General features: G+C 35.5%; 2 protein-coding genes across 2 annotated transcripts; both read left to right on the top strand.

Moving 5' to 3' along the window:
• The first annotated feature begins 3,905 nt into the window (after positions 1-3,905).
• TBP1 (telomeric DNA binding protein 1) lies at positions 3,906-9,585 on the top strand. The gene is made up of 9 exons (XM_088517117.1): positions 3,906-4,158; positions 5,247-5,395; positions 5,484-6,318; positions 6,443-6,652; positions 6,759-6,821; positions 6,923-7,002; positions 7,405-7,646; positions 8,433-8,747; positions 9,337-9,585. The coding sequence occupies exons 2-9, from the start codon at positions 5,315-5,317 to the stop codon at positions 9,494-9,496; spliced, it is 1,986 nt and encodes a 661-aa protein (XP_088373243.1). The 5' UTR covers positions 3,906-4,158; positions 5,247-5,314; the 3' UTR covers positions 9,497-9,585.
• A 2,888-nt stretch (positions 9,586-12,473) lies between these two features.
• LOC132188631 (scarecrow-like protein 14) lies at positions 12,474-16,102 on the top strand. The gene is made up of 3 exons (XM_059603144.2): positions 12,474-12,691; positions 13,010-15,521; positions 15,662-16,102. The coding sequence occupies exon 2, from the start codon at positions 13,189-13,191 to the stop codon at positions 15,403-15,405; it is 2,217 nt and encodes a 738-aa protein (XP_059459127.2). The 5' UTR covers positions 12,474-12,691; positions 13,010-13,188; the 3' UTR covers positions 15,406-15,521; positions 15,662-16,102.
• Positions 16,103-16,305: the final 203 nt, after the last annotated feature.

Raw genomic sequence — 16,305 nt, forward strand, 5'->3', positions numbered from 1 at the left:
CTACGTCAGCTTCCATGCTCACGTCCCATCTGTCACCCTTTTCTACCCCAGTGAATCGCCTTCAAAAAATTCGATGCAACTCCAAATCATGATTAATTTTTTATGGTGGTTATTTTCATTTTTTACTGTGCATTTCTTATAGTGGTTATTTTCATTTTTACTCATTTCTTATAGTGGTTATTTTCATTTTTACTGTGCATACCAATCATGTTAAATCACAATTTTTTTTTTTAAAAAAAAAATAATAAGTTGTAAAATTAATTATTTAGCTAGCAATAACCGATTCTTAATCTTTTACGAATTGACTTCTTAGGGAGTTTGCAAAATTTCTTTAATTGTATTTCACAAGTTAGTGATAGGTTGCTTGAATGGCATTAAATTAAAATTTTATTTAATTTATGGAGATTAGTTATGATATTTCAGCAGTCATCAGGCTCGTTTAAACATAATATCAAACAATTGTGCGATTATAATCTAGTGGACATGTATAAATGTAAACACGGGTTAATTTATAATTTCAAAATTTAATGAAATAAAAATGAACGCTTGAGATTAAAAATAAAAATATTCTATAGTAATTCCATGTGACACCTTGAAACAGAGAGGTGCGTTCGCATATTCTACAAACATGTTTGTTTGACTTGCGGAATAGACCATTGAAATAGAATGGTTATTCTCATGAAATAGTCATTCTTTTGTTTGATATAAGTTTATTCATCGGAATAGTTATTCCCATAGGAATGACTAATCTCATCCACACAGGAATAGCTATTCCTCTAAAAAATGAGAGGAATAGCTATTCCTTATGGGAAGGACATGGTTTTTCAAAAAACTACTTTTTTTTTTTTCTTTCAAACTTAAAAAAATAAAAATAAAAAATAAAAAATCATGTGGGCATAGAAGGCCCTAGGGGTGGCTTTGCCACCCCCGGAGGGCCTCGCAATGGACCAGTGAGGCCCTCTAGGGTGGCGCGGCCACCCCCAGGGCCATCGGGAGTGGTCAAGCCACCCTTGGTGAGACTAAGCCACCCCGATTCACATCGGGGGTGGTCTTAACCAATTTTTTTTTTTTTTTTTTAATTTGAGATTTGGAAAAATTAGAAATCAAATGGGTTTTTTTAGTAATTTTAGTTCAATTTCAATTATGAAATATATGTTACTACCAAACTAAAGCATTAGAATAACTATTCAATTCCAATATCTTCCATTTTCAGTAATAACTGTTCACTTTCCCAATGAAATACACATTTCGCAAACCAAACAAGCCATGGTGTGTTGTGGGGGCGATGGTGCAATAAATATTTTGGATCTAATAAAATAAGTCTGTTTTTCAAATAAAATAAGTGGCTTTTGTTTAAAGCGTTTTCTAACTCCTTTTTATTTTTTTATTTTCAAAACAAAGTATTAAAAACAACTTCAAACACAAAATATTTAATAAATTACATCAAAACACTATTTCATTTTTTTTTTTTTTTAATGCAATACTTTTAAAATATTCTATCAGGAAAGTTAGGTGATAGACCATGAGACTCTTCCTATTACAATTCTAAGGATTAAGGATCTAACCGTCTTAATTTGTTTGGATCAATGATTATCCCTTAACAATCCCTTTTTTCAAAAAACAAAAAAACAAAAAACAAAATCTTTCATATATCCTTTAACAATTTAGGAGCATTATGTATTGTTTTGAAGTGTGTTTTAAAAAATTGTGATTTAAAAACATATAAAAATTTTGTATTTTCAAATCCAATGCAAATGGGTGTGTTTTTAAAAACATACAATTTTAAAAGGCTAAACTACAATTTAAAATGTCAAACTGTGATTTTATCAAACATTTAATTGTGTTTGGGTTTGAAAATTTGCAAGCCAAAGGTGTTTCAAATCGCTAAATCGCAATTTTACCAAACACTTCAATTATGTTTTCAAAAGTTGTATTTTTAAATGATATTGTTATTTTTAAAATTATATGTTTTAAACTCGCAATTCCAAACAAATCTTTTGGTGTCCAGATTACATTAACGTGGTCCATTCGATTTATCAAAATATTAACGTCGCCCCAATTATAAACCATTGATTCAATACACCATCTAAGATAGGGAACCCAAAAAATTTGTTAGTTAAATATATTAATTCTTTTCGTGGTCCCAACCAAATATTTTATTGACCTTTTTTTTTTTTTTTTTTTTTTTTTTTCTCTCTCTCTAAGTAGTAATTTTCCTTGTAGAGAATTCTTGGATTAATCTATCATAAATGATATTCCAAAAGTTGAGTTTCCTTGACATATATATGTTAATGTGTTTGATATGAATTGCACACTTAAAGCCTGTTTGATAATGCGATTTCAATAAGTGCGATTTTAAAAATTGTGTTTTTAAAATCGCTACTTTTTAAAATCGTACAGACGTTTAGTAAAATATGTTAAAATCGCACATAAATTTTTCAGGATTTTAAAATTTATGTTTTTAAAATCGCAATTCCAAACACTCAAAAATTGCAATTTGGTTTAAAAATGCACACTTAGTTTAGTAATTAAACGAATTTGTTAAACGTTTATTTATTTATTACTCTTAATTTTATATTTCATTACATATTCTATGCAAAGTCCAATTAACTCGACAATATCCAACCCTAACCGTTTTCATTCCATGTTTCTTAATAACAACAAACATATGTATTAAAATTTAACCAACAAATCATTATATATATATATTTCTTTATTTATTTATTTTTTATTTTTTTGACATGCCCACACAAGAGGGGGAGGAAAATTCGAACCAGTGATCTCCGCTTCATTAGGTGTGGTTCCAGCCGATCAACTTCTTTATTTATTTATGTCACATAGACATCTTTTTTTAAACTAAAAACAAAAAACACGTGCCAAACACATTAACAAATAGAGGCTTATATTTGCTTGATTTTGTGTTTTTAGGAATGTTTTGTGTTTGAGTTGTCTTTTAATGTTTTTGTTTTGTAGGAGAGAAAACAAAAAATTTAACACCCAGAGCTAAGGATTTAAAATTGCACCAATAATATAGGGGCTCAGTTTTCCTTCGAACTCGGTTCAAGGAAATTCCTTTAATTTAATCTATTAAGTTGACATATGTTTTTAGAGTTCAATTTAATAAACTAAATTAAAAAAAAAATCATCAAACTCAATTCGAACAAAAAACTCAATCATTTCCCTACCTCGATTAGTATATGGGACAAATTATTAGTTATTGGATATACTTAACTAATCAAATAAGAGCATGTTTGAAATTACGTTTGATAAATAAAGTTTTTAAGTTAAAAAGAGTTTTTGGACAAAAACTTCATTTTTAAGCTTTTGTCACAAGTACTTTTTGGTATTTTTAAGTTTTTTTACCCTTAAAAACGCTTTTAATTTTTTTATCAAACAAGTATTTTTTTTGTTTAACGAATTTTTTGAGTGTTAAAAGTACTTTTAGATCATTCAAACGCAATTCTAAACAAACCCTAAATGTTGTATTCATTTTTTTCCCAAAGGATTAGCCATTTAAATCACAAAACACTCAAATTTAAATTTATGTGGAAGATATAAAAACAGTTAGTGGGACCACTAAAACAAGTATAAATAAAGACGAGATGGGAATCTGAGGATATACCCTTCTCCCCAAAAATATACAGAAACCTGGGAGAGGTTTCGTACAGCCAGCAGGCACTCCACGTGGCGAAACCTATCCAGTGCAATAATAATAAGGGGTTGAGAACTGGTCTAAAAGAGGAGGAGAGAGAGAGGAGTCGGGGGTTTTGGCAACCGGCTATTTCCGGAACAACAATGCCAGGTTACCGGCTTGTTCGGTTGTGTGGACACGAAACTGTAAGATAATTCCACTATAAATAATTTAAGGGGTTTAAGCTACTGTTTTCCCTTTAGGGGGTTTTTGAGAAAAAAGAAAAAAAAAAAGAAAAAGAGAAGTTTAGAGAGAGAAAGAGAGGGAATTGAAAAGTGTTTGTTCGTTTATCGTGAATTGAATTCCGATTGATGGATCTTCTTGCATTTGCGGGAAATCTATGATCTTGGGGGGTGTTTTTATTTCTTCTTCTTCATTTCTTCTTCTTCTTCGGAATTGCATTTTTTTCAACAGAAGCTGTTAACGGAATTTAGAAACAACTTGAACCGGAAATCGATCTCCAAGAGGTGAGTTGATTGAGTTTGTATGGGATTGTGATGTTTTGGTTCGTTGAATTTGGGTTGTGATCTTGTTGTTCTGGGTTTCTCGGGATGTGATTTGGTTGAATTTCTTGGAAACTGTGTCATAGTTTTACTTGCTGTCTGATCATTTGGGTTCTGGGGAATTGTATTGGATTTGAAATTGTGGTGGAGATCGGGATCGGATCGTGAGAGTTTGGCTGCGTTTGGTGGTGTTGAATCGGGTTTGATTTGGAATTTGAACTCGACACGTTTCCGTGTTTGATTTGGTTACGAAATTCTCTTTGATTTGTTTTGGTTACGAATACGTAGTTGTGAAGCAAAAAGACGTTGAAAATTGGAATTGGCTTGTTTAATATCGATTTTTACGCGTTTAATATAATGTAACTATACCAAGCTTTTGAACTTGATGACGTTGTCCTTGATTTCTGGAATTACCACGTTCTGGATTTCAGGTTTATGGAATTCAAGTTTTATTGCTATATTAAGCAACCGATATGAATTTGAAATTTGGGCCTCCATTTCCAAATTGGATGGCCCGGTTTTATGCCACTGATTGAAATCTTCATTAACTACCTGGAATTTGATCTCCGGTTTGCTTTTGGAACTGATAATTGATATTATAATGTCTGTGATGTGGATCTATCGTGGAATCGTTTGATTGCTAAGGAATTACAGTACATAGATACAAACACAAGCTCTCACACACATATATTGCAGCAAAAGTATTGGTAACCTCCAATTTTGCGCCATACCTAATCCTTCTAACTTGGATTGCTAATGTTGACTTTTATTACCATTGCATTGAACCTCAAGTCCTTTAGATCGTTTAAAATTCTTGCATCAATATATTTTTCAATTAATTTGTCTGGATGGAAGGAGAAAAACATTATATTTAAACCTATTTTGACTTGGTTACAGAACTTTGTTTTAAATCAATCAGACTCAATATGCCAGAGTTATCTGGCTGTGGTTACTGATAGGAATCCTAGGAATTTACTCTAGTAAGATTCTGTCATGGTGAACTAGTGAGAATTGTGTTGACAATGGGTCTTTTTTTAGGGATTTGGTGGCAGTGAGGAGGATCTGGATGGTGAGGCTTCTTCGTGTTTAATGTGTTTCTATTGCCACGTATGTCTAAGCTATGGTGTTTAAGAAGAGGTTAGATCATGGATTTAATGGCTTCCAGGTCCCTGCTATACCTAGAGCTCCCAGATCTGTTCGAGTAAGCATTTATTGCAATTCTAGTCTTTCTATTATTCTATGTGCCCAACTCTAGTTCTAACTCTGTAAATCTTGGTTATTGGTTTCAGAGGAGGGGTCTGTATAAGAAGACAGTTGAGGATAGTCAAATCTGTGCATTTGAATTGCTGGCATCTATAGCTGGCAAGTTATTGCAGGAAAGCGAAAGTTCTGCTTCTAGTAATGCATCTGAAGGAAATGATCAGCCTTCCACTAGCAAAGATGTTAAACGGGAACAACAAGATAGGGATAAACCATTCATGGCAGGGTGGACTCAGGGAAGTTGTGGAGACAGTTCTTTGGCCTCTGAGCTGGCCTCACAAAACATCAATCTTAAGTGTATTCTGAAGGAATTTTCACATGCTGAAAGTGATGATGTTTTGGAACGCAATTCTATCATTAATAACTCTGACTGCTCACAGAAAGTCAGTGGGGATGTGAAATCTGTAATCTGCAAAAGCAAGACTGATTTTGGAAACTATTCTAGTAAAGCGGAGGGAGACTACCCTCATTTTGGGGAGTCTTGTGATGCTAATGTAAAGAATGAAATTCAAAGACAACAAGAGGTTGAGGGGTTGAAAACTGAAGGTGTTAATACATTTTGTTCAAAGGAGCCAATGGACTCCTCTCTAAAATCTCCTGCAGCGATTGACTCTGACAGTAATGTCAAGTTGCCATTGCGACAGGACCCTGTTCCTGATGCTTGTTTTTCCGGGCATAGGAATGATATTATGTTAGTTAGTAGAGATGATGACGAAAATTTATCTAGGTGCTTTAAACCTAGCACCAAAATAAAGGCTTCTAGGCCTCCACCACGAATTGCAGACCGAAGAATAAGGAAGTTGCTTAATTCCAAATACTGGAAAGTAGCTCCAAAATTGAAGGATTGTGAACTATCTAGATCTGGTAAGCAGCTGACTAATGGTTTGAACATACTATGCTTCATATTTATGCTATGCTTGTGTTTCAAGTATATTTGATTCTCACCATTCTTATCTTATAATGAAGTTAATGATTTCTGCATTTGTAGATGGGGGATTAAAACCTCTTTATCGCAAGAGGAAAACCTTTTGTAGCCGTGAAAGATGTCAGCGTGACATTCTCTTTAAGAGGAGGAAAATGTTTGACCAAAGCTCAGTAGTGATTTCTGATGGTGGGTTCAGTAGTGAAAGTGTTTCTAATTCACCCGAGAAAGGAATGACTGAAGATAAGACCACCTCTGCTGCAATGTTGCATGGAGGTCCTTTTCCACTTTATTAATCTGTTTGTGTTTCTTATTACTGTTGGGATGTGGTGTTTGTGGTCTTCAATAGTGGCTCTGAATAAATGCAATTTCTTTTGTGCAGCAAATAAGGTATCATCTTCAGTTATGGGTCATCAAGCACCCTTCCACTCCAAGGATTCTCACGGTACTAGAACATTTGGTTGTTTGATGTATATTCACTCGTTTCATTTTATTTTGTTCTGGTATCCCTGAGGTTCTTATGTGTTGTATGTTTTTTCTGCACAGTTAAGTTTAGCATTAAGTCCTTCAGGGTACCAGATCTTTATATTGATGTCCCAGAAACTGCCACTGTTGGTTCATTGAAGGTATTAAAGCGTCAAGTCTTTTCTTTTCTTTTCAGTTTGGCAATCATATTCTACTTAGCCCAAATCATGAAAAAGAGTTATATTGTCAAGGCTGCACATTGCAATGACAACCACACTATTTTTCTTTTTAAGGCTCTCCAACTGCTTTGCTCAGCCCTTTATCTGAAGTGACGAGGCTACATGCTAAAGTCTTCTGTAATATGATATAAGCATAAATGCTTTACAGATCTATTGTTTTTATCTTTTTTACTTTCCCTTGTATTTCCTATGACTCTTTTTTCAGTGATGGGGGCAATTGCTTGTCTGTTGCGCTGGTAATAGGTCTTCAGTTAAATCTTCCTAAGTGCAACTTTTTTTATTGCCTTCTACATCACATAATCGTATTGTATTACTTCTTTGTAGAGGTCCGTTATGGAAGCTGTAACTGCTATACTTGGAGGTGGATTACATGTTGGGATTCTTCTTCAAGGGAGGAAGGTTAGGGATGATAACAGAACTCTATTGCAGACAGGAATTTCTTGTAAAGACAATCTGGATTCCCTTGGTTTCACATTAGAGCCCAGTACAGTGCAAACTTCTCCACCTATGTGCTCTGATGATCTCCCTCCTCTGTTAACATGTGACTCATCTCAACTTTTAACCAGGTAATTCAAACGCGCTTTTTGCAAAACCCTTTGTCAGAGTTGGTATTTGCATTGCTTGATCACTTGTTATTATTTTAAAGCCCAAATGGTCATCAATTTCTTTTTTCCTTACTTTGCTTAAATTTTAACTTCTTTTTTATTTTTATTTTTTTTCACCTATCATCTCTTACAAAGATTCTGAAGTATGGCCATATCCAAGCTACCCCTATTAAGACACCATTTAAGTGTGACTTTGATAGGGATCTTTGAGGGCCATTGTCTGGTGCAATGTAGAGTCTTGGACTGCTAAGCACTAGTGTGCGGGCTTGAGTCTTGAGCGTGGTTACTTCATGCAAAAATTATTAAAGGGTCGGGAGGACTTTATGCAAGCCATTTCTCTTAGGACCCCACTTTGGTGGAACCAGTGTTGGCTACTGACCCTTATTTCTTATATGCATTTGAGTGGGTTGGACATTCAAAAATGCAACAAGAATTAGTGTGCTCTTTGTTTCGTAGCATCAAATGGTTCAGGAAAGTTAACTTTTATTAGTTATCATGTGGCCTAAATTTTTTGCTCATCAAAATAGAACAGGTTCCTCACCATGATTCATGATTGTCTTTTTATGATATTTTGATAACAAAAGCAGCCTAAGTTTTGACATTTTTGAATGGGTTGATAGTTTTGGCTTGAGTTCAATTCTATGGAATTGAGAATCGTTGGTGTTTTTGCATAATGCATTATAAGTGTGCGTGTGTGTGTTTTTTTTAAATCTTACTAAAGCTTGTATTATATTTCTATCTTTCCAGCTCCCCAGGAAATCCAGTTTTAGAATTGGGGATCTCTGATCCCTTAGCTGACTCTCCTCCACTGACCTATTCGGGTAACCACATTGAGAGTAATAATGATACAGTTTCCTCCCATATTGACACAACTGACAAAACGACATCAGATTCCAAAGCGCTAGTTGCTCTTCCAGCAATAAGCATGGAGGCACTGGCTGTGGCTCCCTTGAACCAAAAAACAAGGCATTCTGAACTTGTACAGCGTCGAACCAGAAGACCATTCTCTGTGTCAGAAGTAGAAGCATTGGTGCATGCAGTTGAGGAACTTGGAACTGGGAGGTGTGATTTTCTTTCCCACTTATTGGCTTTCCTATTGAGAGTTCTTTATTTTTTTCCAAAGAAACTTCAGCGTTTTAAATGGTTTCCAATTCCACAGGTGGCGTGATGTTAAATTGCGTGCTTTTGAGAATGCAGACCATCGAACTTATGTGGATTTGAAGGTAAAATATTTTTGGGGTTTATAATATGTGTGAATGGAAAAATATTTCTTGACAAGAGGGGTCCTCATTTTAGATACACGAATTCATAGGTGAAATGCTCTGTGCCAAATTCATATTTTTTATCTGATTCTCATAAGATATGGCTTTTGCTGAGTTGAACATTCTATAACATTATTATTTTTGAGTTATAAAATCCTTTCAAGGTTTTTAAGGAAAATTTATGTTCTTTGAAACTCTTTCTCTCTCTCTCTGCCTTTTCTTTTGCTCCTCTTCACTTTTGAGTAAATGACTAGTGTGTCACAGGATTCAGTGCTTGTGGGGGAAAGCATAAGGATTACATGGGTCGTTTTGGGCCGTAACTGTTATATAACTTTGCTGTTGCCAGCTTCCAACTTTTGCTATATAATGCGCTTTGCGGTTTTGTGCAGGACAAATGGAAAACATTGGTTCACACAGCAAGAATCGCCCCACAACAAAGAAGGGGAGAGCCTGTCCCCCAAGAGCTCTTGGACCGAGTCTTGGCTGCTCATGCTTACTGGTCTCAACACCCAGCTAAGCAACATGGAAAGCATCAGGCTGGAACCCTGAAGATCATGGAGGCCACAAGCAAATAGACTTGGAGTTGGAGGTGTACCTAATTGTGATGATGTAGAAAGAAAAAAAGAGAAATGTTGACAGGAACTAAAAGAAAATTGTACAAATTATTCAATTTCGTGTAATATTCTCCCACTCACTCGATTCATTGCTGCCTTTCCCCATGTGGATAGAGCTTGGCATTTGTAAATGATTTGATGGAATAAGGTTACATTCTAACAGAAGCTACAATGTTTTTTTCAGTTCAATTCATTCAGTTTGATGAATATATTATGTAGAAAGTGTAGAGAACAGAACTGGAAATTGTAGAAATCTTATTATCTTCCTTGATTCTTTCATTTGTTGTTGGTCTGAGACCCTGCCGAGGTTTTTTTTTTTTATTTTTTTTATTTTAAACACTGCATTTTGTTTCACTAGACACATACTGGACTCGGTCTCCACCGTCCTACTACCAAATGTCAAATTAATCTTAATATTTAATTTTGGAAAAAATATTTCATATTTGTATAGGCTCTTTTAAAAATATTTCACATTTAACTTGCTAATAATTGACAAATTGATTATCTTATAATAAGTTTGTGAAAAATAAACACGAGCGGTTAATAACTCCTATAAAATATTAGAAAGTTTATTTGACAGCACGTCACACCAAAGACTGATGAAATCAAAACAACTCCATGAAAATGACAGCATGAATAAAACTTCAGTGAAAGAATATCATTATCTTGATGAATAAGCATGAAAAAGAACGAAAGCCAACAATGACAATGATATCGCTATAATTAGGTAATCGAACAGAACTTTTGACTTAACATGGATGGACACTTAAAGGGTCTATTTGTTTGTTTTTTTTTAAAATTAATTTTATTATTTTCAGAGCCAAAGAGAAAAAGCTTAAAAAATGTCTTCAGTTATTTTATCAAACAAGTTTTTTTTTTTTTTTTTTTTTTTTTTTTTTTTTTTTTAAAGAATGCAAATAAGCATTTCTCTTTTGAAAAATGAATCAAACATGCCTTAAAAGCCTATGACTAGTCGTGCAATCAGGGATGTACAACTCAGAGAAACGCTAATCGTATTTGTGTTGTATTTCAAATATACATAATTAGAGCTTTGCAAAGTTATTTATATAGTCCAACCTCACATAATACAAAACCGATACATAGACATATACATGTATTTTTAATTCACCTATAATTTAACTTGTATAATTGACAATCTTTCTTCCTTCAATTCCTAATGTCCTCATAAGGCTATGTAGCCTATGTTGTTATGTAGTGTCCAAGTTCCACACCAAATTATTAGGTTAGTTTTGATGGCAATTGCCACGTGTCAGCAATATCTCTATGATCCTCCAAAATGATCGGTCAAAATTACAATGAGCGTTTTCTAGAATCACTTATTTAACTCAATTTCACTTTGTACACAACCAATGCATGACTTGCTGACATGTTTTCATAATCTATTCACCAAATGTAGGGCTTAATTTTCACAATTCGGGATATCATAATCTCCTTCACTCAAATCCCTAATGCTTGAGTCCAAGTTCATAATGTATTGCAGTGTCCCAACACCATATAACATTATAAAGTTGGCTCTAACATTATTTGTTTAGATTACTTACGATATAGAAAAACTACATTTGTATTATGCTTAAAATAACATGAAGAAACAATCAAAAACATAAAACACTAACTCAATTTAAAAGAAATTTATGTCCAAATTTGCTGTTTATAATCTTGTAAATTGGGCCGCTTTTAAAAAATTGCAAAAAAAAAAAAAAAAGTTCTCTTAAAGTTTTTCTTAATTTGTTTGTTCTCTTTATCTTTACGAAGAACATGCTTTCACATGGAGCTTAGATCTGATCTTTTTTATTTATGTTTTCCCGTGCATACTAAAACTGTGTTGTACCTCCGCACACCTAGAAACTCTTTCTTCAAGATATACTTTAACAAGGTTTTTGGCTTTTCCTAAATCAGTGCGGGAATATAGAGACAAAAGTCGTCAGCATCTCAGCATGGCCAAAATCCAAATCAATAATAACTATACAACCTTTTGTGCTTTATAATTTTAATTTATATTCCAACTTAGGATTAAGTTCAATTTTAAATATGTATAGATAAGTCTTTGGGTACTCTCATCTTGCAAGTTCGCTTTTAAGGGTGAGTTTTATCTAAAATATATATCGCTTGATATTAGAGTCAAACACTACGGAGGGTGTAACCTATAAGTTGTACTAAAATACTGATAGATGAGTAGAACCGCCAAAAGAAAAAAGTGCGGAATCTTGATACCATAAGTGTTGTTAGTGAAAAGCAAATAAAACTAGTTGAAGCACATGTTATCAAAAATCTATTAAATAACATCACTCAAAAAGTATATATATGCTTTGAATAGCTATCACGAGTAAGAGAGCATGTTCAAGATCCTGCCAAGAGTAAACAACCATAGTCCTATCAAAGCAGTATATGACACTCAAATCTTCCACCATTGATGCTGCTTTAGGTGAAGCTCAAGCAATTCTTCTTGCCACTCAATCAGAAGCCTCTCTTAGTGTCTGCTCGATCTCTCTTGCTTGAAGGGGATGCCATTGACATCATTTTTGCCATTCAACATCAAGACCTCTTCAATGATTGAAACTTTGCTTTCATTATTTTTGATATTAATATTAACTTGCTATTTTTTTCATAGCTGGAAAGCTTATAAAGTTTTTAAGAGTGTAAATTATGGTTCATATCTTTTAGCCTAATAAACCACTTACAATCTCGTATTTGGAAGCATTTTTAATTGTTCCCTATTATTTCTTACATTAAGATCAAAAAGGAAAAAACCTTCCTCCCTAAGTTTGTAACCTTTTCTCAATTGACTTAAAAAAAAAAAAAAAAAGGGGTACTAGGAAAAAAGAAAGAGGAAAAAAATAAGTGTGGAGCAGGAGAGGTGTACAGAATCCCCTGTGTTGGCAGGTACATATACTTGATCATTAAAGGAACAAGAAACCACTATGAAGCCTCTGAGATTTCGACGGCTGAGACTGTCCCCCTCCACCCAGGAACACCCAAATCCTCATCACCCTCAGATAGCAGCCTTGCTTTCACTCTTTCGTCTAAAAATGCCATCTTTCCAATCTTTCAGCAGAAGAGCTTAGGCTGTCCAATCCCCCCCACCCGCTCTCTCTCCCTAAGTTTGGCTCAGGTACATAGAATTTATATTCCAGCTGATTTGACGTCATGCAAGAAATGATTGATTTTGTTTGTGTAAAAAAGAATCATTCTTTTTGTGTTTAGTTTGATAATAACTGTGTGGTCCGAAACTGTAGCGTACAGTGATCAATATTTGTTGTTTTTTCATCTGTTTTAACTGTCTATTTCCTTCGATTCCATGTTATACTTGTGTTTCGTTTGGTAGTTGAATGAAGTTAAACTTGCGTCTCCGATGCGATTTATTGCTCAAAGTTAGCATTTTTCTTGACCCATTTTCACATGCTTTTGTTTTTGTTTTTATGTTTCTCAGGATTTCGGTTTTTGGCTTTGAAAACAGAAATTGCTCTGTTTACTTGTGAGGTTTGATTGTCTTTTTCATGTTTCTCGGGGTTTTAGATTGAGACAGAAAGTGCCCTGTTACTTATGAGATTGTATTGAGGTGAGTCTTTTTGGGTTTTAGAGTTGTGAATGTTTACAATCTAGACGGCTATGGATCAACCTTTTAGAGGATTCTATGGTTCTGCCGATGGATTAGAAGCAGATGATGAGACCCTTTTGGCGATCTCGAATCAGAATCTTATTAACGGGTTCAAAATGGACAGTAACTTTCTTGATCAAAGCTATTCAAGAATTCCTCTCTTGCCACCTGATCCAGTCCCTACCAATATGGAACTGACTTCAAGTTTGAGCCCAGAGGGAGATTCCCATGAGGACTGTGATTTTAGTGATGTAGTTTTGAGTTACATAAACCAGATACTTATGGAGGAAGATATGGAAGTGAGGGCCTGCATGTTTCAGGAAGCTTGGCTTCAAGCCACCGAGAAATCATTGTATGAGGCCGCCCTTGGAGAGAGGTATTCTCCTACACCTTATCATGGCCTGCCACCTTATGTTGATCAAAACCATGAAACCCCAGATGAAAGTCGTGCTTGGAATCACAATGATAATTCTACTACTAGTAGTACTAATGGTAACAACTTAGTGGATACTGGGTGGACTTTTTCTTTGGATGAATGCAGCTCATCACGTATTGTTTCTCAGTCATCCTATAGCTCGTCACTCAGCACTGGTAATGTTGTAGATGGGTCTGTGGATTCTCTAGTCAGCACTCTTAGAGTTCCTGAAATATTTTGTGAGAGTGAGTCTGCTATGCAATTTAAAAGAGGGTTCGACGAAGCAAGCAAGTTTCTTCCCAACGGAAATAGTCTCATAGTTGATTTTGAGAGTAATAGTTTGTTATTTAAAGAGTTGAAGGAAGATGCTAAGGAGGTAGTGAAGGTAGAGGGGAAGTATGAGGGTCAGCACTCCTCAGATGGGTTGAGGGGAAAGAAGAATCCTCATCCTGAGTATATGAACTTAGAGGGAGGGAGGAGTAACAAGCAGTCAGCAGTCTATATGGAATCAACTGTGACTTCAGAAATGTTTGATATGGTTTTATTAAACTGTGGAAAAGGCGATTCTCCTCTTTGGGAAGGTTTGAAAAATGGGAATGTGCTGCAGAATGGTCAGTCCAAAGGGTCCAGTGGTGGAAAGGCCCGTGGGAAGAAGAAGGAAGGTAAAAAAAGGGATGTGGTGGATTTGAGAACTCTCTTGACACTGTGTGCGCAGGCTGTTGCAGCCAATGACCAGAGGAGCACTAATGAGCTACTGAAGCAGATCAGACAGCATTCTTCTCCCACGGGGGATGGGATGCAGAGAATGGCCCACTATTTTGCTAATGGTCTTGAGGCACGCATTGCTGGTTCTGGTACTCAGATCTATACTGCCCTCATTAGCAGGCTAACATCAGCTGCCGATGTCTTGAAGGCGTACCATCTGTTTCTTGATGCATGTCCTTTTAAGAAGCTCGCAAATTTCTTTTCTAATAAGACAATTATGAGTTTAGCTGAAAAAGCAACAAGACTCCACATTGTTGAATTTGGTATTCTTTATGGTTTCCAATGGCCTTCCTTCATACAACGTCTCTCATCTATGTCTGGTGGACCTCCTAAGCTTCGAATTACCGGGATTGATCTTCCCCAACCTGGTTTCCGACCAGCAGAAAGGGTTGAGGAGACAGGTCGCCGCTTAGCAAAATATGCAGAGACTTTTAATGTTCCATTTGAGTTCCGTGCGATAGCACACAAGTGGGACACCATCCAAATTGAGGATCTCAAACTTGACAGTGACGACGTGCTAGTTGTGAACTGTATTTTCAGATTAAGAAATGTACTTGATGAGACGGTGGTGGTGGAGAGTCCAAGAGATATTGTTTTGAACCTGATTAAGAAGATGAATCCAGATGTTTTCATACTGGGTACCGTGAATGGGGCTTTTAGTGCACCCTTCTTTATCACACGATTCCGTGAGGCACTCTTCCACTACTCTACTCTGTTTGATATGCTTGAGACTAATGTGAGCCGTGAGATTGAAGAAAGGCTGCTGATTGAGAAGGAAATATTTGGGCGAGAGGCAATGAATGTCATTGCGTGTGAGGGCTCAGAGAGAATTGAGAGGCCAGAGACATACAAGCAGTGGCAGGTCCGGAATCTGAGGGCTGGGTTTAGGCCGCTCCCTTTGAACCGGGAGATTGTGAACATGTCAAAGGATAGGGTAAAGTCGTCTTACCATAAGGATTTTCTTATTGATGAAGATGGTGAGTGGCTGCTGCAGGGGTGGAAGGGACGAATTCTTTATGCACTCTCTTCTTGGAGGCCAGCTAGTTAGAGGCATGATTGCTAATAATTCATTGAAGGTCAAGATCATGGGATTCTCCTGTGGTTGACTTGCTCCCCTTTTTGCTATGAGATTTTGTTCTTGTATTTCTGATGCACGAAGTCAAGGTACTTTAGTTTTCCCTTCCTCCTTTTTTCTTTTAAAGAAAAAAAAAATTATTTGTCTTTCTTACTGTTATCTTGCCGTTGTTTTGGATGGTTAGGTAAGTGAACTTAATATTGATAGTTGAATATGTTTTGCTGAGCAGGTTAATTGGGGAACAGAATGTTGGCTGCTTTCTGCCCATCATCATGCTATGAAAGACCTATTCTTGAATTCTAGGCGGCGGAACCGCTCATTTTATTCCGAGATGAACAACAAATGCATCGCTTACCTTGCCTGCCCATATACTTCTTGTATCTCAAGAGCTACTGATTTATACCTCAAGGAACGTATTTAAAAGAAGATCCTCGAGCAAGGTAATAGCTTTAACATATCATATTTATGAGCGGTGATCATGCCTAGGCCCCTCTTAGTAGTTTGTAGAAATGTGAAAGAATTTGAAGAATCTCTACAACAGAAGAAAGAAGAATATCTCTGTTCTTGTTATTTGAGTTCTTGCTGACACTGCTTGGCATTTTTCAGTAGCTGATCATCATGTTCATATGGCTGCATATAAATCCAGTAACTTCTTCTTTTCTTTGCTTTTTTTGGGTGTTGTTTCTTGTTTCTCTATTGAAGGAAGATGTGTGGTTTTCTCAAAGATTCTGTTTATATTAATTTAATGGTGAAAATTTTGTCACCTTTGCTTTCATAATTAATGGTTTGTTTAATTGTTTAACGTGTAGCAGTGCATAATTTGCCGGCCATTTTCTTATCAGAGAAATGGAGCAGTTGTATTTACTTAATCCT

Source organism: Corylus avellana, chromosome 6 (genome assembly GCF_965113065.1).
Source record: "Corylus avellana chromosome 6, dhCorAvel1.hap1.2, whole genome shotgun sequence".
In the NCBI taxonomy this organism is placed as follows: domain Eukaryota; kingdom Viridiplantae; phylum Streptophyta; class Magnoliopsida; order Fagales; family Betulaceae; genus Corylus; species Corylus avellana.

Bases quoted from the DNA above. Each gene is read 5' to 3' on its own strand.
- TBP1 (XM_088517117.1), top strand. From the start codon at position 5,315: ATGGTGTTTAAGAAGAGGTTAGATCATGGATTTAATGGCTTCCAGGTC. The intron at 6,319-6,442 runs GTAAGCAGCTGA...CTGCATTTGTAG, and splicing joins TTGTGAACTATCTAGATCTG to ATGGGGGATTAAAACCTCTT. The intron at 6,653-6,758 runs GTCCTTTTCCAC...TCTTTTGTGCAG, and splicing joins TGCTGCAATGTTGCATGGAG to CAAATAAGGTATCATCTTCA.
- LOC132188631 (XM_059603144.2), top strand. From the start codon at position 13,189: ATGGATCAACCTTTTAGAGGATTCTATGGTTCTGCCGATGGATTAGAA.